The sequence below is a fragment of the Armigeres subalbatus genome, chromosome 1 (assembly GCF_024139115.2).
Source record: "Armigeres subalbatus isolate Guangzhou_Male chromosome 1, GZ_Asu_2, whole genome shotgun sequence".
Taxonomy (NCBI): domain Eukaryota; kingdom Metazoa; phylum Arthropoda; class Insecta; order Diptera; family Culicidae; genus Armigeres; species Armigeres subalbatus.
This window is the reverse complement of record NC_085139.1, coordinates 255,603,893-255,625,291: the sequence shown is the minus strand read 5'-3', so window position 1 is coordinate 255,625,291 and position 21,399 is coordinate 255,603,893. Positions and strand designations below refer to the sequence as shown.

The 21,399-nt window shown below is 39.3% G+C and overlaps 1 protein-coding gene, 1 long non-coding RNA gene and 2 pseudogenes across 3 annotated transcripts in view; 1 reads left to right on the top strand and 3 right to left on the bottom strand.

The window, feature by feature from the left end:
• The window catches only part of LOC134206846 (uncharacterized), a 109,213-nt gene that overhangs the window by 14,721 nt on the left and 73,093 nt on the right, over positions 1 to 21,399 (top strand). For both annotated transcript variants that reach the window (XM_062682577.1, XM_062682578.1), the window contains exon 2: positions 15,588 to 15,878. In XM_062682577.1, coding sequence (XP_062538561.1) covers positions 15,797 to 15,878 — 82 coding nt within the window. In that variant the 5' untranslated portion in view covers positions 15,588 to 15,796. The remainder of the gene's footprint in view (positions 1 to 15,587; positions 15,879 to 21,399) is intronic.
• LOC134207223 (chromatin-remodeling complex ATPase chain Iswi-like) lies at positions 3,347 to 4,338 on the bottom strand (annotated as a pseudogene).
• Positions 4,368 to 5,355, bottom strand: LOC134213043 (uncharacterized). The gene is made up of 3 exons (XR_009979387.1): positions 5,303 to 5,355; positions 4,954 to 5,188; positions 4,368 to 4,888 (listed from the first exon to the last, which is right to left on the bottom strand). It is a non-coding gene; the product is annotated as an uncharacterized LOC134213043 (long non-coding RNA).
• Positions 5,602 to 7,479, bottom strand: LOC134213037 (NKAP family protein CG6066-like; annotated as a pseudogene).

Genomic DNA, 21,399 nt, shown 5'->3' with positions numbered 1-21,399 from the left:
ATGTGAAGTAATTTAGAATGTACAATGTTGGTATAGATTTATCATATTAAAACCCCATTTCTCGCCATTGCAAAAAATAGCTTGTTCAAAACTTGATTTTCAGCCCTCGTAGTATTTATCGCACAACTGAAACGTGAATCAATCGTACAACGTGCTGAAAAACATCTTTTATAACTAGTTGCAAGCACTACTAACGCATTTGCTCAAAAGTACACGCGGCGCTCCCCACAGGAAACGACACACCGCGCTTTTTCTGGCCGTATACTCTATTGTGATGGGGAGATAACATTGTGGCATTTCCTAAGGTGCGGTTGTTCCTTTCGAATCATTGCAACATATCAAAATCAAGGTAATAGACGAAGCAAAAATAAGAAGACACACGACGGTGTTTAACAGACAGATCTTGCAGTACAGCAGAGATAATTTTAAAATGGTTGTAATAAATTCTAGGCATCTAAGGCTCGATTTCTCAAAATTAAGCACCTTCATCGAAAAAATATTTGGTAGACGTAGTAGCGGACAGCATCCGTCATAACAGGTACCAAATAGTTTTTCAAGAAAAATTCATAATTTTGAGAAAACCCGCGTTAGATGTCTTTCGCCATCAAATTTCGGGCGGTTAACTCTTGCTGGCTATTTACGCATATACGACAGCGCCTGGATGTGGAAGCGGCGGGTAGAAAATCAGCCACTGCCAATAATTCATTTATTGTTGATTCACATGTTCTGAAAATTATAACTGCAATTGGCAATCGTTAGGAGATGGCGCGACAATCATTGTTGTCTAAAACGCAGTCCAAATGCGACTATCAAACGCATTGGCTACGTTCGACGATTGCTGATAAGTTGCGTCCGTATGTAGTTCCGCTATCAGTTGAGTAGATGGCAGTAGTGAGCCTACGTATATTAATTCAAAAGTTTACACATGATTTTCAATTAAATTGGTTCTAGTTAAAATATCTGTTATCTGTGGTGGGATGGAAAACGGACCTTTTTTTCCCACAAATAACAGATTAGAGTGCTTTGAAAATAGGTCCTATGTGCAAAATTTATTGAAAATCTTGTGTAAATTTTTGAAATGATACGTTGACTCACTACTGCCATCTACTCAACTGATTGCGGAAGTACATACGGACGCAACTGATAAGTAATCGTCAAACGTTTGACAGTTGTATATATGCTGCGTGTTACACAGTAATGATTATCGCGCCATCTTCAAACGATTGCCAACCGCCTTCCAAATGATATATGCATTTGAATCAACTGTTGCTGATATTTACACACCTATGGTTCTTCTCCTTTTTCTTCTTATTGGCATTACATCCCCACACTGGGACAGAGCCGCCTCGCAGCTTAGTGTTCATTAAGCACTTCCACAGTTAGGGGGCATCTACAAAGTACGTCACGCTTGGAGGGGGGAGGGGGGGTTGGCCAAAGTGTGACGATCCATACAAAATTTTCAGACGTTTCATACAAAAAGTGTGACATGGGGGGGAGGGGGGGTTGAAAATGCCCAATTTTTGCGTTACGTAATTAATGGATCTTCCCTTATTAACTGCGAGGTTTCTAAGCCATGGCTTAGTATGGTAACCTGCAGGTTACCATTTTTGTATTCGTGTTTCATGAGGCTAATACTAATGACCAAGGAATTAAAATAACAACATTGCCAAAGACAACAACATTGTCCTCTCTTGTAAATGTTGGGTCAAACTCAACTTGCAATAAGCGTTTGTCCCAAACAGAATAGGACAATGATCGCCTGCCGCGCATTTTGAGAAGTAGTCGGTTTTGCCTTTCTCGTACAACAAAGTTGTACCGAAAGGCTATCATTTCACTCCGAAAACGAACTTTTTATAGAAGCCTCGGTGACCCATAGTGTTATATACCAATCAACTCAGCTCGTCGAGCTCAACAAATGTCTGTCTGTCCGTGTGTATGTGTGCACACGAAAACCGAAAAACATTAGCCAACTTTTCGTATAGTAATTTTTAACCGATTTCCTCGCAACAAGTTGCATTCGACGGGCGACAAACTCTACTTGATCACTATTGAATTTCATAACGAACGACCATTGCGCTTAAAAGTTATAAAGAAAATGGTACATCGACCCATATTAGCACCATATAAGGTTGGTGTCTTGGCTAAATGCGAGAAAGGCAGTATCACTACTCGGTGAATTAAGTTGGTTTTTGATGATATTTTTAGTTAAATAAGTATCAGTTATCAATGTTTAGACATAAACTTAACCATCTGTTTACATGATTTGTGTTTTACTTCTGAAATATACAAGTTATCGCAGTTTGAAAAGTTCACAACAATTTCCTCTCCATGTTTGTTGCAAATAAAACGGAACGCAATATTGTCTTTATCCTTTGCAGATGAGGACAAAGAGTTATCGCTATTCTCTTGTGTTGCTTGTTTTTGCATTTTTCAGCGACAATTACATTCCTTGCTAATGACACACTGGTGGTATAAGTACCTTGGCACAAGAATCTTGAAATGAGTACCATACCAATTATTGTCTTTATCAAAGATAGTCCTGAAATAATTTTTTTGTCCTCTTGTACCATGGTACAAGTACCACAGGTGTGTCCTTAGTATAACACGATGATACTTTTATGCCCAGGGAAGTCGAGACAATTTCCAAGCCGAAAATTGCCTAGACCGACACCGGGAATCAAACCCAGCCATCCTCATCATGGTCTTGCTTTGTAGCCGCGCGTCTTAGTGCATGGCTAAGAAGGGCCCATATATGCTATACCAGCCTAAATATCTGTTATCTGTGATCTCACTGAACATATATTCATCCCATCGCAAATCAAAGAAATACCACACAAAAAAATCGTTGGTAAAAATAACGTTGGTAAAGTTGAGAAAATTAGTTAGTAATTTTCAGTAGAAAGTATTAGACTGTTAAATCTACAAGTGCAAGAATGTTACTTCGGTACGAACTGTGACAGGAGTTGACTTTTTAAAATGACATTTTCCTCTCAAAACTAAATGTGTATTTTACTTTCGAATTAACAGTTTAGCATTCAAAACAACAAGTAGGGTGTGCTTTCAATTTGAGTCTGTAGTAGGTCAGAATAAAATTTTACGTATGCAAAATTGAATATTCCGTTTTCATTTTATTTATCATTTTTTATTCGCATATACTAATACAGTAAAACAACAATCACAAATCATGTATATGAAATACATATAAAAACCGCGAGCTACCGTCACGCCACATTTCCGCATATTATTATTCTGCATTATCATCCGCAGGTGGAACCTGCCTTAGGCCTTTTTCGTCTTCCAGGAATCCTGATTCATTGTTCTGCAGCTCGGAACCGCACTACCAGAATCATTGTATTATCATCTGTGAAGGCGGATGTTTCTCCCACTCCTTCCGGTAGACCACATCTCCGGTGATGTTGAAGATGGTGTAGTAGATAAGATCAAGTCTAAAAAATGTTTAAAAAATTATTCACTATATTGAGATATGTATTAGCATATTACAGCATAATACGCCATTCCCTGAACCTCAAATGGGTGGCACACTGCAATTTTGTGTCAAAAACAGGGTGGTCGTCTTGTTCCTCATTTTCCTTACTTACCTAAGGACCTTCTTAATCGATGTCCAGCGTTGTATCTTTGCCTCGCTTCGTTTGATCTGAGCCATCAGCCGCTCAATGTCCTGCAGCTCGTGGCAACGTTCCCAGAAGACCTCCACCTCCTTGGCAATGTTTTCCCGACCGTCCCGACCGATTCGTTGGTTTTGACTTTTGAACTGATTGAAGTCTCGTTTGTTCCAGTTGGTGAAGCATTGCGTCAGAAGCGATTCTTTTCCTAGCAGCTCCTAATCGCTGAGCGGGTCCGCTTTATGGATCTTACGCTGTTCCTTCCGTTGGACCTTGATTGCTTCCATGCTCATGCCCGTTTTGTGATAGTTGTACATTTCATGATCGAACAGCTCACAGAGACTCGGTGGGAAAAACTGGAAGTCGTGAACAATTCGTTGCTTCGGAGGACGGGCAGCTTTCGATATTTTGGGTTCGTCCACTCGGAGAGCCTCTTTGAAATATACATCAACTGCATAGTTGGTTTTATGCTTGCCATTTTTGGTTTAATCCAGGAGCTAAGAGCGTGCAGTTTTTGTTTCTCATGATAATTCTCTCCATCGAACTGATGGACCGAACGGTTTTCGAGGTATTCGGTGTCCAAGGTAAAACTACGCAATGAAGATTCTCCCTGCTTGGCAGCTTGCTCTGGGGTTTGCTTTTCACCTCTCTGCAACACATGATCGAAAACGCGATGGGGGCGAATCGAATGGTTTTGTTGTCCACTAAACGCCTTTGTTGAATAACCAATTTAACCACTTGATTTTCGCATTTTGACCTCCTTTTGGCAGCACCCTCTTCTCTACTTCCGATTTCAGGAGCAGGAAAGGTTTCAATACCGCATGCAAACGTTCAATAATTTTGTTTTCCCCAATGCATTCATTAGGGTCGAACCAGGAGTCAAAATCATTTCCGATGTTGAAAATATCCGGCAACAGAAAATTCAGCAAAGCCCACAACTCATGTAGTTTTTCTGCGTTCCCATCCGCAACAGGGTGTTGGCCGAATTCACTTCACGATAGGCATTGGAGCTACCGAGGAACGAGATGCAGACCGCGACGACGAAGTTGAAGGGCAAGGAGTTGTAGAAGACGTGCGTTGCAACGGTGGCGGTTTGGGTTGCTTTTAAAGAAACATCCAACAACGAGAGAGCTTGCGTTTGAATTGAACTTCGTGCCGTTGACGTGGATTAACTACCGTGCTTTCACGAGGTGGTCTTTTCGGTTTTCCAACAGATGGGTTAGTTGACTGTAGAACCATTTCAATGCGATGTTTTTTAGAATGCGCTTGAAGTAGAAAAGAAATAAAATTATTTTCGAGAACAAAATAAATCTATCTAATTTACGATTACCTTTTTTGATTAATTTAGGTGCCTGTTCTTTGGCCTTCGATTGGATTGCTTAAGATTTTCTTTTAAATGCATACATCTTGATTTTGTCAATGTTTGTTGAAATGTGGATGTTAGGGGTTGTCGGCGGTTCTAGGATTTTCAACGCCGCTTTTGATCTGATTTTCTTCAATCTGATCATCCTCACCGTTGTAGATCAAATAGGTTGATGGCAAATTAGAAGATGTCATAGAAGATCCTAGAAAATCATAGAAGATTAGGGAAGCCCCATCTTCAACTCTTCGTCAAAAACTCTTGATGGAGTTTGAACTAGCAAAGAATCAGTATCGGGATATAATTCTAACAATAATACTTATTTGTGATGACACCGAGGCAGATGTTGCAGGTGGTAATTCTGATTCAGATAAGGCAATTTGGTTCTCGGTTGCCTTCATGCAATTCTTGAATCACAAAGCCACCTACGATAGTTACGCTTTTCACTTGGTGAGTACAGTGATTCTTTGTTTTCATGAAGTCGTCATCATCGAAGCAGATTGATATCATAGAACTGCTAAATGCTAATATCAATTAACGGGGTCGAAGGGATCGGTTCATCCGCGTCCGAGTTTAAATTGTCATCCGTAGTACCCATGACGGTGGATGCGTCGATTACTCTCGATTGGATGCTCTCTAACGAAGGTTTGGCGTACTGGGGTAAAGTTTTGTGACTCAACGACAGCGACTGGAATTGCATCTTCGAAGTCAGGTTGATCTGAACAATTTCGGTTTTGCAGATTGGAGTTGTGTTGTTGTTTTCCGATATTTTATCATTAGGATCATTAGGATCGCTGACACTGGTACCAATCGCAGCAGTCGATACGATTTGATTTGCTTCATGATACGTTGTCTCATCCAAAGGCTCTGAAATTGAAGATTTTTATTTTTAATTGTCCATAGGTCCATATTATTTAAAAACAGTAATATAAAAGATAATCCAAAGGTGGCTGCAGCACTATGAAGGGCGATGCGGCAGAAAATGAGTATGGTGACGAACCTGAGAGCACGAGCGCAGAACATGCGTTTTCCTAGTTAACGATAGTTAGTTAATCCTAGTTAACGCTAAACTACTCAACGCTTGTCACTGGCTAGTTTAGCGCTGATCGTCTCCTTAAACTGCGACAGGATCTTGTTTTTGCGCTTCTGACGTTCTCCCTTGCTGAACATGGACAGCGCTCGTTTCTCGTCTGCAGAATAGATTTGATTTTCCTTACAATTACGGACCGACTCCGTGCGATGATGCCTGAAAAAAAAGAAAAATTATGTTATTCATTATCTTTTAAATTGTTCATCCATATACAAAAGAAAATCATGGCAAAATTAAAAGATAGCCGAAACGAGAATAAAAGAACAAAAAATAATAAAACTAAAAAAGAACGAAAAGCTTAATGGAAAAGCAGCGCTTTAATGAAAGTATACCCGAGGATATACCAAAATTAGTAAAATGACAGAATGATATAAAAAAGTGATAAAACTTACCTGCTACCGCTCATCACGTATACAACGTCCTCAAAATTGGCAATCTCGTCCGATGTAAGCCCGATTTCACCACGCCGCGGAATTCGGTTGTCCTCGGTCACATAGGCGGCCATCGCGACACCCTCACCAGGCAGCAGTGCCCGACCAAAGTCCTTCTGGCTTAGATTACCGCTGGTTTTGATCGGTCCCACTACGCCATCGCCCAGTTCCTCGTCCGCGCCACCACTATCCTTGAAAGATTCGGCTCTGGCTTCCGCTTTGCTACCCGACTTTTCGACCAACTCCTCTTCCTCCTCGTTGTTGTTCGATGATGACGAATAAGAGGACGAATCCGCGGACGAGGAAGAAACCGATTGCGGTTCTTCTAACTGTATTTCTTCTTCTTATCATCCTTCTTATCACTGCTATCCTTTTTCTTCTTCTTCGCCTCATTTTTTTGGCCTCGGATTGCTCCTTCTCCTCATCGGATCTCCTCCCTCCTCTCCAATAATTTCCCGCTGCTGCAATCGCCTTGACTGCATGACTTCCTCGTTCATACTGTTACTTGCACTTCCTCGTTCCTTCCCCCAGATCAATCCGGCTCGACGGCCACGATCCGCATCGCCTCGCGACTGTTTCTCCTGGTACATGTCGTGTTCCCATCTTCGACAGGACCGGACGATTCCCCACCATCTAAACTTCTGCTGGTCCATCCTTCAATGCAGAACAACGGTTTTGGTTAAGTGTTCATTTCGTTAAAACGTTAAAGGTTCAAAATTAAACGTTACCCTGCTTACATTTTCAACAAACAAACAAACAAACAAACAATGAATGCAAAACGGAAATCGAGATCATAAAAATATCTGTCAAAACTCACAGCAAAAAAGTCTACACTTTCCGAAACACTTCAAAATAAATTTAACCATAATGTGAGTAAACTACACTAGCGCCTCTGGCGGTGCTGGTCTCGTCAGCTCTTCTGGGTTGCATGAATTTTTAATCGGTTCTTCGGGACACTCACGTCCCGGTTATTAGTTCCTGGTTCTACGTCCTACAAAACACGAACAAACCTGCACTGATTGTTCCACTTTATTATTAATTTACCCACCCGCACAACAGAACCGGACATTAAGATAATCGCGCGATCATTTTATGTCCAATACAAAGCACAAAAAAACAAAGGCGAAAAGAGAAAACGATAAGGGATTACATTACGAATTTAGATCTAAGGTAGCAGAGCATGTGTATAAGGAAAATCACCCAATTACGGCATCAAATATTAAAATCTTAAGAAATGTCTCTTCCCCATGGAAACTCGATGTAGCTGAGAGTTTGGAAATCCACCGACAGGTACAAACAGCGCTGTTGAATAAGGATCAGGGAAATGGCAGCTCTTGGCTCTTCAAGTTTCTACCTAAACAATAAAGTAATTTACTGTATAGGTAAATAAAGTAGGCAAATAAGATTAGATTAGGTACCTAGCGTAGTATAAATAGTGTAAGTTGCGATTGTTTTCTTCAAGTCGAGTCAAGTACAAGACACTGAAGACGACCACACAGTTGTGGTCGAAATACGTATCTGCAAAGATAACGAAAATTAACTGGTGGAATTAAATGGACAGTACTTAATTCGTCTTAGACGGTTTAATACATTCCACTAAACGAGCTTAATATATTTTTACAAAAAAACTGATTTTTTCATTTTCTTATATTTGTATCTCACCAGCACTGCAGAATCGGACATTTCGATAACCACGCGGTTGTTCTGCGTCCAACATGAAAAAGCTTGCTCTCGCATGTTACACCGAGAAAATAAAAAAAAATAAATAAATAAAAGAGTGGAGATCATGTGTGTCCAATAAGCCATTTTATAGAAAGCTCAAATGACAGGAGACCAAATACTAATATTTACATTTTACAAGGAACATTTGCGAAAATGAAATGAAATGATGATGATGACGAAATGATGATGGTTTACATGCAAATTTACCAAAACAAAGACCGAGCCGTCCACTCAAAATTTCGATCAGCTGTTCGAATCGGTCTCATAAAATGGCTTATTTCTCCTAATATATGAAGTGAATAATGAAAATATAACAGAAAGACATGTATTGCTCTTTTCACAATTGTTTAGCTTTATGTGATAATCCTTCTCTCCCCGTTTTCGAACTTCGCACTGTCAACCGCTTTGAGACGATGATGAAAACAAACTATTTTTATTGTTGCGCCCATGCAAATTGCCCATCAAATCCCTAATCTAGTCTTTCACGATTTAGTCAACTTTACACGTAATTTCTGCATGAGGAAATATTATATAAACCCGTCGGAAACTACTTTTCTTTAAAAATTCAAAATGACATAAAAAGTGGAATGTTCGTTATCTCATACCCTTGGCTATTTTTATAGATTCATGTTAAAAAGTTAAAACTAAATGGCTTTGTTTTGATGTTTTGAGGGTTCGCTTCAGGCGACCCATCTTGCCCCGTCCTATTCTATATTTAGAATTGCTTTTCTCCATGAAATTAGTACCAGCGGATAAGTTTTTGAAACAATATCAATCAAATCCTGAATCAAATAAAAAAAATTACTCGGAAAATCCTAAGTGTCATTTCTCAGGATAACCGTCGCAAAACAGGTACACAGATCATATGTCTTGACGAAAGTACCTCATTTTTAGTTAGATGATTAGTGTATGTTAACTTTGTATTGGTTTGTAGTATTGAACATGAATAAAAAAGGATCTGACTTACCGAAGTTTTGATACCTACTCCTATAAATATCTTTTATGTATCAAACCTGAGTCATTCGTTCGATCTCGAGACATCCTTATGCCCAGCTTCGATGTTAAATCACCTTCGTGATGAAACCACTTCGCAAGTCGCATGGATGAAATGGGTTCCCTCTAACGATCATTCGAGCTGCGATGTTGGTGGAATTATTCCGATAACGATTGCTTGAATCACAAAGATGTCAATGGAATGGCAAACAAACAGCACAGCATCCGCTCATCACAAATATTATCTTAAAATAAGTGCACTGAAAAACCTTGAATTTCCGTTGTTTTTTTTGTGACAGAACATGGTGTGTAAAACTTTTCCCGTCTGCTCGCGATCACGGCATGCTACGCACTCCAGCGCTGAACTTTCCAATCTGCGTTATTCCGAGTAGATGTACTACTTTTAAAGAAGGGATCACATTCACCATTGCCCTATTCCGGGCATACGCATTATTTTTTTAAGGATTCATATCCACGATTACAGTAACTTCTTAAGAAGAGATAGACCTTACATAGGACAGGAGTTTGATTTCGTAAATTTTTACCATTATGCTTTCAAATGGAATTTCTGTTCGAGATTCTGCTTTACCAAATAAATTCAGCCTATGTTCGAATATTTAAAAAAAAAATGAATATGAAAACACTTTATTATAATATCTTTATAATTTAACAATAAGATATATAATTTAACAGTAAGGAATATCAAGGGCATACAATACTATCAAAAGATTTGGTCATGTTCGGCATCTCCAAAGAGACACTCTGGAACAAATCTTTGAACGCTGCTCTGTTCGGGTGTCAATAGTTGATGACAATTATGTGTTTGCAAAAACTACTTTATTTTCGGGGATTTGTTACATTCGGGGAAATGTTACATTCGGGGAATTGTTACATTCGGGGAAATTGCATTCGGGGAATTGTTACATTCGAGGAAATTGCATTCGGGAAAATTGCATTCGGGGAATTGGTTTTCGGGGAATTGTCGTACAATCGAGTGCGCGCCTTCGGTGAGTCGATAAAAACAAGCACATGAGAACACTACAGCAGTACATGGTCAATTTCAATTCAGATAATAATTTAGTCAAGACACAAACATCGTAATCGACATACAAATAAAAATTCAAATTTCTTTTCGATCGGTTTGTAAATGATTTACGTAATATTTTACCATTTAATTAATTCCAAATAATTTAAATTTATGATTTTACTTAAAAAGAGAAAAACGTCATAAATTCTTATTTTGACTTGATCAAAAATTGATCGCAAAAACGTGAAACGTTACCAGCTTTAGCTTAGCTTTAGCTTAGCTTTAGCTTAGCTTTAGCTTAGCTTTAGCTTAGCTTTAGCTTAGCTTTAGCTTGGCTTTAGCTTAGCTTTAGCTTAGCTTTAGCTTAGCTTTAGCTTAGCTTTAGCTTAGCTTTAGCTTAGCTTTAGCTTAGCTTTAGCCAGCTTTAGCTTAGCTTTTAGCTTAGCTTTAGCTTAGCTTTAAGCTTAGCTTTAGCTTAGCTTTAGCTAGCTTTTAGCTTAGCTTTTAGCTTAGCTTTAGCTAGCTTTAGCTTAGCTTTTAAGCTTAAACTTTAGCTTAGTTTTAGCTTTTAGCTTAGCTTTTTAAGCTTAGCTTTAGCTTAGCTTTTATTTAGCTTTAACAGCTTTAGTTTAGCTTTAGCTTAGCTTTAAGCTTAGGTTTAGCTTAGCCTTAGCTTAGCCTTAGCTTAGCTTAGCTTAGCTTAGCTTTAGCTTAGCTTTAGCTTAGCTTTAGCTTAGCTTTTTAGCTTTAGCTAGCTTAGCTTTAGCTTAGCTTTAGCTTTAGCTTAGCTTTAGCTTAGCTTTAGCTTAGCTTTAGCTTAGCTTTAGCTTAGCTTTAGCTTAGCTTTAGCTTAGCTTTAGCTTAGCTTTAGCTTAGCTTTTTTCTTCCACACTTTCGTCGGAACAAATTTTGAAAATCTCTTCGAGAATTTCTTTTTGCCCGGATTTGGGCAGCAGATCTGATCATGTCAGATAAAACCTGAAAAAATCAGGGAATTTTGTTTTTACAGATGAGTAGACACCATGGCTACTGGAGACCCCAAATTCCGAAGAATTCTACGATAATAAAATTTTACGATTTTCTACCAATGAAATTCAGAAGATTTCCCAAGTCAGAGTCAGCTTTGAAGACTATCCTAAGGGTCTGTCTCATTTGGATAATTTAACTGAAATTAAACGTAAAAGTGACATTTCAATAATTATCGAATAACCCTGCTCGAAGAGCAAGATTACTGTTGACAGATATCGAATCATTTTGCATCGATGTCTTATGGTCACTCCTGACAGAATCCAAGTTTCAAAGTGCTCGCGTTTTCGAGGGCACACCACTCGATACGGAAGCAACGCACAACTGTCATTTTTATTTTTTCACGCATGCTGCGACGCAGCAAAGCTGCATCAACAAAAAATGACAGTTGTCCGCCGCCTCCGTATCGAGTGGTGTGCCCCCGAAAACGCGAGCACTTTGAAGCTTGGATTCTGTCAGGAGTGACCTTATTGGAGTAGCTGGGTAGCACCAGCCATTCTTATGACCAGATTATTTGCTAATTTTCGAACTGTCACTTTTAAGTTTAATTCTCCAAATGAGACAGACATCGCGAGAAAATTCCGAAGCAATTGGGTTGTTTAGGGGTATATATGTATATATATGACAAGGCAGTCAGCCGGAAGCTTGCTGATTAAGCGGCTTCCCAAACGGCCGGAAGAAGTAGTTACCAATAGGTGGCTAGGTGATTTCACAGCCAACGAGCTTCGATGCGGCGGTGGTGCGTTTGACGGAGGGCAGTTGCTTTACCGGACCAGCGGGTGACGTCGCAGGTATCGGCTATATGCCGGACGGTGATGTAAACAGCCAACTATAAAACCACTGGGTGGTTGCGGTGTACGGAATCAGCTCGAGGAGGCGGTGGCCGATCAATTTTCGGCGGGAGTCGCCCTTGGGCGTCCTTACTACGGGATTCACTAACTCGTGACCGGCAAGGAGGCCACGTATTTTAACTGCAACAATTTATTTCTCGCGAAACAGCACCTCTCTATGCCTCAGTTTCATAAACCTAACTCTCGAACACTGCTCTCGCTTCGTTTGTCCGCCCTTTGGCTTGGACAGTCATTCACCCACCGAAAGCCTGCGTTCAATATTTCCGTCATTCCTCCCTTTTCTGTATCGCACTGGACAAGGTCGCTCATTTTTGATACGCGTTTCGACCACCCAACGCAAGGTTTAAAACCACCGTTTGAAAAACAAATCTAACAATGTTTTTCTTCACGCTCGAATTTACCAAAAAGTATACAAATATTACCCGCCAGTGTTTTTTTCAAAGTTGCTTGACATCTAACAGCTAGTTTGAACCCAAGTATCTCTTAATATATTGTTTGACAACAGGATTCCAATCATTTAGTATAAGTTACTTAGTAACTGGTGGAGTTCACACTACAAACTGTAAGGCAGAGCTGTGGGATCAACACTTTTTGATGTTTGGCCTCTGAGATCAGTTGCTGACGGCTTACTGGGTGAACGAGCCCGGATTTCTGGTTCATCAAACTATCTTTGGTTGAATACATATTGTGGAACCAGTTAGAGAATATAGTTTTCCAAAACAACTTGCTTTCATTTTATTTTACCATATATGTTAAACTTTTGTAAGCAAAAATTGTTTTTTGGAGTTTTTCTGACACATGTACATTTTTACTTAAGCTGGACAATGTGTAGTAGCATATCGAGTTCTGAATGGTATCACTTTTCAGCATGGGAAGATGCAGAAGGGTTTGATTCTGATACACATAGTATACTCGGTATCCATGGATTACGCCATTTTTGCGCTCTGGTTCCTGCCAGCTGATTCGGATAGTGGTTGAAGTTATCTCCAGAATGCTCAGATTGCGAGGTTTACTTGGAACTGGAAGCAATGGAATATTCAATAAAAAGAACATTGTGAATTAAATGCTACCCTGTCTACTGCAATTTTTTTGGTACAGTAATATCTTGATTTTTTGTCATTTCATATTATGTGTAGAGAAAAAATATATTTCGAATCTAATGGGCGTCACGTATTCTTGCACCTATTAGATCACTGCAGAATTATTGTCCATTTTCTGTTAAATAACCAGCTCACCACAGTGCAAAACATAGTTGTTTTGTACTCATAACGTTAATCTTCTGATTACAACGATACAACAAAAAGAAAAAAAAAACTTTGTTGTACGAGAAAGGCAAAAAAGTCAGAATACATATGCATATTAATCAAAACAATTATGTTATTATGTATGATACCGCCATCCGTCTTTTTATTTCATCTTTACAGAAATCAAGAAATCTATTTCTCGATGTTTGAACCAGAATGAAATATATTCCCCGATCTGAATCAGGACATTTCTTGAAGAGCTATTGGTTTTCTATCTCTGAAGGCATAACTCTAATGCTAGCTGGCATTGAAGAAAGGCCCTCCCTCATCCACGACAAAGGAATTGAAACTTGGTGAGAGAATTCCATTATATACATATATTTACCAAATTATATTGAAACTATATGATTAAATACCATAAAAAAAACCATCAGGGCACCCGATTGAAGCGATTTGGATAGGAAGAGTGGAATCGCCAACTTCCTATTGTTAACATCTCGTGGATAAAGGGCGGGCTCTTCTCCCCATCTATTGGGTCAATCTGGGAAACGAGGGCTAGATTATAATTTTGTGTGTACGAACTTTCTTCTGGGAGGAGATTCTCTATTCATCCCATGGATTCGCATAAGTGTCTTTGCTTATGGAACCAGCCCATCCATTTTTGGCCCTTCGTACAGGAGATTGATGAAATACATACAATAGTATAATCATGATCAAATCGTTTGTCAGATATGGCCAGTGCTATCGGCAGGTGCCTTGCTACAATAGATGGTAGTATCATCATCATCATCATCATCATCATATATGTTTTTACATATTCTGATTCTGCATAAAAAACTGAGCCTAACCCCAATTTTTCAGAATTTTTGGAGCCCCGGAACTATTTTTAATTTGCATTTTAAATTTATATGGGACTAAAAATTTGTTCTTATGCTGAATGGGCTAACTGTCATTCTATGAATGTTAGTGTCATTCTATCGATTGAAATGACTTATTTGTTGCTGTATAAAAATGTAAATAAAAGGTTCACAAACAAAATAAAAATATGTTGGAGATCAGAAAAGCATGCTCTTTATGTTAAACTATAAAAACCCTCATATTTTTCTTTGCTAAACAACCAAATTTTCAATAAAATGACGAAAACAGTTTTCCATGAAAATTCCAAAAAACTTTCCAAATAAATTCTACAGAAATTATCAAGAAAGTTCCGAAGAAATTCCTAAAATTTCTGAAAAATTATTCGAGAAAAAATCGACTTGCTTTACAATACTTAGAACATTGGTGATTTTCAGTCATTTGCCCCAACTAACAGACAGAATTGATTTGTTGCCCCGTGACCTATCCAGCAAATAATAAATGTATCCGAGAAATGCAGGTAAAATTATCCACTCATTGAGTGATTTGGTCATGGATGGAATAACATAAATAAAGGACCAGTGATCAAAAAAGGTCATAAACTTCAAAACGTTCTTTGTAAATCATAAATCAGGACGATAAGTTTAAAAGCGGTACACAGAGTATAAATTATTTTTCGCCACTCGCGCGCTTCTAAGCGGCATTACATCGAGAGAATGTTGCGATTTTGGTGGAGACGCGCACGCCTCGAGCAGCAATGTAGACACGAAAACATTTTAAATATAAATATTCCCGCCGCCGTCACTTGCTCGCGGTTTCTCATCCCTAGTAAATATTTAGCAGCGCAGAACTTAGTAGAAGCAATCGTCCCTTACACTCCATGTTGCATTTTCCCAACCGTTCGCAAAACCGAAATTGGGCGCCAATATTGCTCGCATAACTCTTCGACGCAGGGGATTAGCAGTGAGAGAATTTTCCCCGATTATGACTCCTTCCGAGCGCTCGTAAGGCCAGTTACAGTGGCGAACACCTGGTATGAGTAAAATTTTCGTAATTTTCTTCCTTGAACCGATTGGTGGTGGCGGCGCCAGCAGCATCCTACGGCTGGCCGCGAGATTGGAATGGAGGAAAGTTCATCGTCGTCGAGGTTTTGAATGACGGATGGTTGTTGCAGCGCCAGCGGTCGGCAGTAGTCGACAAATCCTAGTAGTCGCCTATTGATCGTTGGGGTGAAAGCAATCGTCGCTCAGTGCTCAGTGAAGCGCGGTGGATTGACGTGATAAAAAATTCGGAAAGTTCACCACGCACTAAGTGATCGGAAGAATCTAATTAGATTTATTTGAAAACGCGTCGTTTATGTGAAAGGTGATGCTGTTTGCTTGCACTATAATTGAAGAAGAGAGGCTACAGAAGCAGCGAAGCAAAAATAATTGAGTGACATAATCAGTTTGATGACATAGGTAAATAAAGCTGTGAATGTGAGTCTAGACAAATCAACAATAATATTGAGAATACTGTGATCTGATTAAGGGGCACAGAAGTGAAAAAAAAAACAAAACAAATCATCAGCAATAATGGAGGAGAGCAACGAAGTGGTGCTTTACATCTACGATCTGACGCAGGGCATGGCTGCAATGATGTCACAAATGCTGCTAGGTGAGTTTCTATTACATGACTGTCTCCTGGGAGTTGTTACATTACATAGTTATATAAAGTTTCTATGGAGCAGAATGAATATTTTGTTAAATTCGGCTTACTACGGTGCTTCTGATTTGGCTAGAAGAAGCGTTTGCCCACGACTAATTCCTATACCGCCTGCTGCATTTGAGAAAGAATTTGTTGATATCTAGACCAACATTTGAAAAGGGCGTAACAGTCAAAATTTATTCCTTCTAATTCTTCGTCTACATGTAGACGAGGAATCATAAGGAATATTTTTTGGCTGTTACGCCTTTTTTAAATGTTGGTCTAGAATTTAACGGTTTCTGGTTTTTAGGTTATTTACTTATTAATTGTTAGGTACCTATATGTCGGTCGCTCTTATATAGATATTTTACAAATTAGATAAAGCAGCGAAAACTCAAAATACCAACTAAACTAGACCCCTATGAAAAATGTTTAATCAAACGTGAACACTAATGAGCCCTCCATAGACCACGTGTTTGGAAATTTGCAGCTATGATACTATGCTGACGTGCAGAACGTACACATTATTGAAAATAATTCACACAATGCTGCGGTTTTAAAATAAGAACCGAACCAATTAATAAAATCTGGATAGACATCAAGCCTTTCCAGTTTTGCAAACAATATACCATGATCAACTCGATCGAAAGCAGTGCATCCACTTGGACTCCTAGCTCCATAGTATGGAGGCACACAGATACGGAGCGAGATTCACAATTATTTCGGAAACTAGCCCAAGCACACAAAGATGTGATCCTTCTGTACTTTTGCACGTTTCGCTCATCATCTGTTTTAAACACAGGGAACATAAAAGAAAACTTCTAGAGTTCAGGAAATGCACTTTGACTATCCCTAGCTCAGTAGAATATTTCTTCAAAATACACGACAGGATACCATCAAGACCTACAGTGTTGGAATATTTTAGCATTTTGGCATTTCAACCATGGTCCGACTAAAATGAATTAGTTGAAATTGACTACTATTTGTAAAATCAATACATTGCAATGGTTGTAGAGACACGATCATCATTGCTTGCCATAACTTGCAACTTGGCTGTAGCTTGGCCTTGGGCATTTCAAAGAGAAAAGTCGTGTTTTTCCTCATGCATTGTTAGGGGCAGGTTGACGAAGTGACACGCAGTTCGAGATAATTTGGCTTTAAGTTAAAGTCAACCGCATCGTCAAAGCTTGCAAACTTGTCAATAAATCGCCATCATATGCGCGTCTACAAAGCAAGACCATGCTGAAGGTGGCTGGGTTCGATTCCCGGTCCGATCTAGAACATTGTCTCAACTTCCCTAGGCATAAAAGTAACATCCTGTTAGCCGCATGATATACGAATGCAAAAAGGGTAACTTGGCTTAGAAACCTCGCAGTTAATAACTGTTGAAGTGTTTAGAGAACACTAAGCTGCGAGGGGGCAATGACCCAGTATGGGGGCGTGTAGTGTCAATAATAATAAGAAGAAATCGTCAGTTGGTCTGCGTAAGTGTGTCATCATAGCAACCATTCTGTTGAAATCAAACGCCAGAGGATCTTCCACGTTTTCAAAATTGAGTAGGGACTAACAAACTACGGTTTTCTGTCAGGTGATCAGCATCAAGTCCTATAAAGGCTCTGCTTTGCCAAGAAAATATTAGTGTTGTGACCCCCGGAAATAGCGTTCTAGCACCAAACTCCGACACACAGCGTGCCTTTACTGGTGGAATAAGTGTGCAATTACTCCAATGCACCAACGGGTTCTGCTCTCTGTTCTTTAAGGCTTTTCAAACAAACTACACAAGCACTTCAACAGGTTCACAAACAGTTTATTTGCATTTAACACTTATTTCAGCTATGACAGACACTTTATTGGGCAACTAACTATACATTTATTACAATAACTACTTCTAATAAACTCTAATTAATTTCGGTGACCGGCCGAGCAAGATGGGATTTTTTGAATAATGCGCCGACATACTGGAGATGCTCTTTTATAAACCTAGATGGCGGGAAAAAAGAGGGTTCGTATCTAATCGGAGCTTTCGATGCATATGATAAGCTTCCGAATTGACCTTAACCTATACAAAGTACCTATATGTATTCAACATCACAGTATATAACTTTACGCCTACCCTAATGCTACTACACACAAACAAATATTTATAGCAAACTCTTTACTACAACATAGCCGGCCACCTAAATTTGAAAGCTCGAATTTATATAAACAAACTATCACGATGCAGACAAACAGGAATGGCGTTATTTCACAAAACAATTACTTAATTATCTATATTTTCAGCTAACTGCGTATCGGAAATATCGGCTACGGCTTTCATCGGTTGCTGGTCGAAGTTAAGCGGAAAAATTCGGGTCACAGGTCGTTTGTAGGTTCCACTAGCTGTTCGCAAAGTTACGACCCTTACTACTCCGTCTGCTCCAGGATGAATTTGTTCGATGCGTGCAATAGGCCAAGCGATGGTAGGTTTGCCGTCCTCCTGAACAAAAACAATTTGACCGATGTGAACATCAATGGGAAGTGTTGTTTTCTTTCGACGATGGTTCAGTTCTGTGAGGTATTCTTTCCTCCAGCGATCCCAGTGCTGCTGGACCAATTTTTGCCACTGCTGGTAGTGATTCAGTCGGTTGATGGGAATTTGCACATAGCTTGGCTCCGGGAGGCTTATGAGTGGTGCCCCGATGATGAAATGGCCGGGAGTGAGGGCATTCAGCTCAACAGGGTCGATGAATAAGGACGTAAGCGGTCGGCTGTTCATATTTGCTTCGATCTGTGCTAGCACCGTCGCGTAGTCTTCGAAGGACAGCTGCGTTTTTCCTAGTACCTTTCTCAATGTTGTTTTCGCGGTTTTCACAGCGGCCTCCCATAGACCACCGAAGGTTGGTGCTCTTGGAGGAATAAAGTGCCACTGAATTCGGTGTTTGCTGCATTCTCGGTTGATTTTTTTTTTTTTTTTTTTAACTCATTTTATTTGCTAATTATCTAATACATGCATTCATCTCTTAGACTAGGTGTTCCGTGTTTTCTAACACTATCATCCTTATTTGCTATGTTACGCTTTTAGTTATTATTAATACATTTCAATTGCCTCTGGCAGTTAGAATTTTTCCTCTGGTTGAATTGAACCATGTAGGAATTACAATGTTTTCAACTTAAACTAAACTTAACCTATTTTATACTAAGGGTACAAGGAGTTAATCGTTGCAATAGAAGATTGCAACGATTTTTGTCTAAAATTGGAAATTATTTTGTTGGACATTTGTTGCAATGTCTCAATATTAGAAATTCTATGAAGTTCATTGGTACTATACCATGGAGGCAACTTCAGAATCATTTTCAAAATTTTATTTTGAATCCTCTGAAGTGCCTTCTTTCTGGTATTGCAGCAACTAGCCCATATTGGCACAGCCTATCGATATACGTTTTATACAAATCCCAATCAGCTCTATGATAATTAAAAGTAGAGCTGATTGGATTATAAATGGCTTCTTGTGAGATTTCAAACGTCACAGGAAGGTGATCAGAGTCAAAGTCAGCATGAGTTACCAATTGGCCACACAGCTGACTTGAATCCGTTAAAACTAAATCAATTGTAGAAGGATTTCGACTGGAAGAAAAACAAGTTGGTCCATTGGGATATTGAATAGTATAATATCCCGCTGAACAATCTTCAAATAAAATTTTACCATTGGAATTGCTTTGAGCATTATTCCATGAACGGTGTTTGGCATTGAAGTCACCAATTACGAAGAATTTTGATTTGTTGCGAGTCAGAATTTGAAGATCAGCTTTCAGCAAATTCTTTTGCTGCCCATTGCATTGAAAAGGCAAGTAGGCTGCAATGAAGGAAAATTGTCCAAAATTTGTTTCAACAGAAACTCCCAAGGTTTCAAAAACTTTGGTTTCAAACGAAGAAAATAATTTATGTTTGATACGTCTATTAATGACAATGGCGACCCCACCACAGGCGCTGTCAAGACGATCATTTCTGTAGATAAAATAGTTTGGATCTCTTTTAATGGAGAGTCCTGGTTTTAAATACGTTTCAGTTATAATGGCAATATGCATTATTATGAACTGAAAGGAAGTTGAATAATTCATCTTCCTTACCCTTTAGAGAGCGGGCATTCCAATTTAGAACTTTCACACAATTATTTGGATCCATTGAAACGGAGTCCGATAACAATTTTTGTGTGTACTTTATACCAACCTGAACAGCTTCAGGAATGGTATTTGCTTTGAACATTACATCAATCATGTGATGCAATTGTTCAGTTAAAAATCAAAATCGGAAGCAGTCATGCTACCTGAATCGGCAACATGACCATTATTTTCCGTTGGGACATGGGTATAAACCTCATTTTGAGAAGAGAAATTTTGTCTACCAGCAGCGATGTTTGCATACGTAGGTACATTCGAAAATTGGAATTTACTGAAGTGCTTGCTACCCGTTGACGAGCGGCAAAATTTGTTTGAGAATTGTGGTGGGTATGAATTGTTCGACCGGTAACCGGTTTTGAAATTTGAGCGTTTGAAAAATTTCTACCCGTCGAATCTGGGATCCGATTGGAATTTCCGTCATCAATTTTGCACGGGAATTCAAAACTTTTTGCGTGAAGGGCATTCCCAGAAATTGGATTTATGATTGCCCCACAGTTTGCGCACTTAAATTTATTGAATCTTCTCTCTCACAGGACATGCGTCCTTGGCGTGAGAGGTTCCACCACAAATCATGCATTTAGCATCCATGTGACAAATGTTTGGTTCCATGACCCCACTTTTGGCACTTACGGCACTGGATAGGGTTTTGGAATTTCCCCAGGCCTGCGGAAATGTTCCCATGTAACACGGACATGAGACATAATACAGGCCTTTTCCAACTTTTCATATTATTTAGTTCACTTTGTTAAAATGAACTAAATAAAATTTTTGAGAAATGCCCCTCTGGGAAGTACCAAAGTGGGATTTCTTTTTCATCTTAATTACTTGGACTGGTGAAAATCCAAGTAATTGAGAAATTTCCATTTTAATCTCATCCAGTGATTTGTCATCACTGGGGAGACCTTTCAAGACGACTTTGAACAATCGCTCAGTTTTGTCGTCGTATGTGAAGAATTTATGGCGCTTCTCAGTTAAATACTGAAGAATACGTTTGCGATCGTCAAAGGATCCCGGCAAAACGCGGCAGTCACCCTTCCTAGCAATCTGAAATGAAACCTTGATCCCCTGAAGGTTACTCAAGATTTCATTCCGAAAGCCAGAAAACTCGGCAACAGATACCACAATTGGCGGAATCCTTTGTTTCTTCGCATGAATCGAATCACCTGGGCTAAAGGTAGATTCGATTTGCTCAATTTCATCATTAATCAAATCGAACTGATTGCTCAGTTCGATAGGAGAAGAAACAATGTCAACATTAGATTTAGAAGGAATATCTGAAGTCTCCAGCTTCCTTCTATTTTTTCCGCGCTTGGGCAGGACGGTCTTGAAAGCT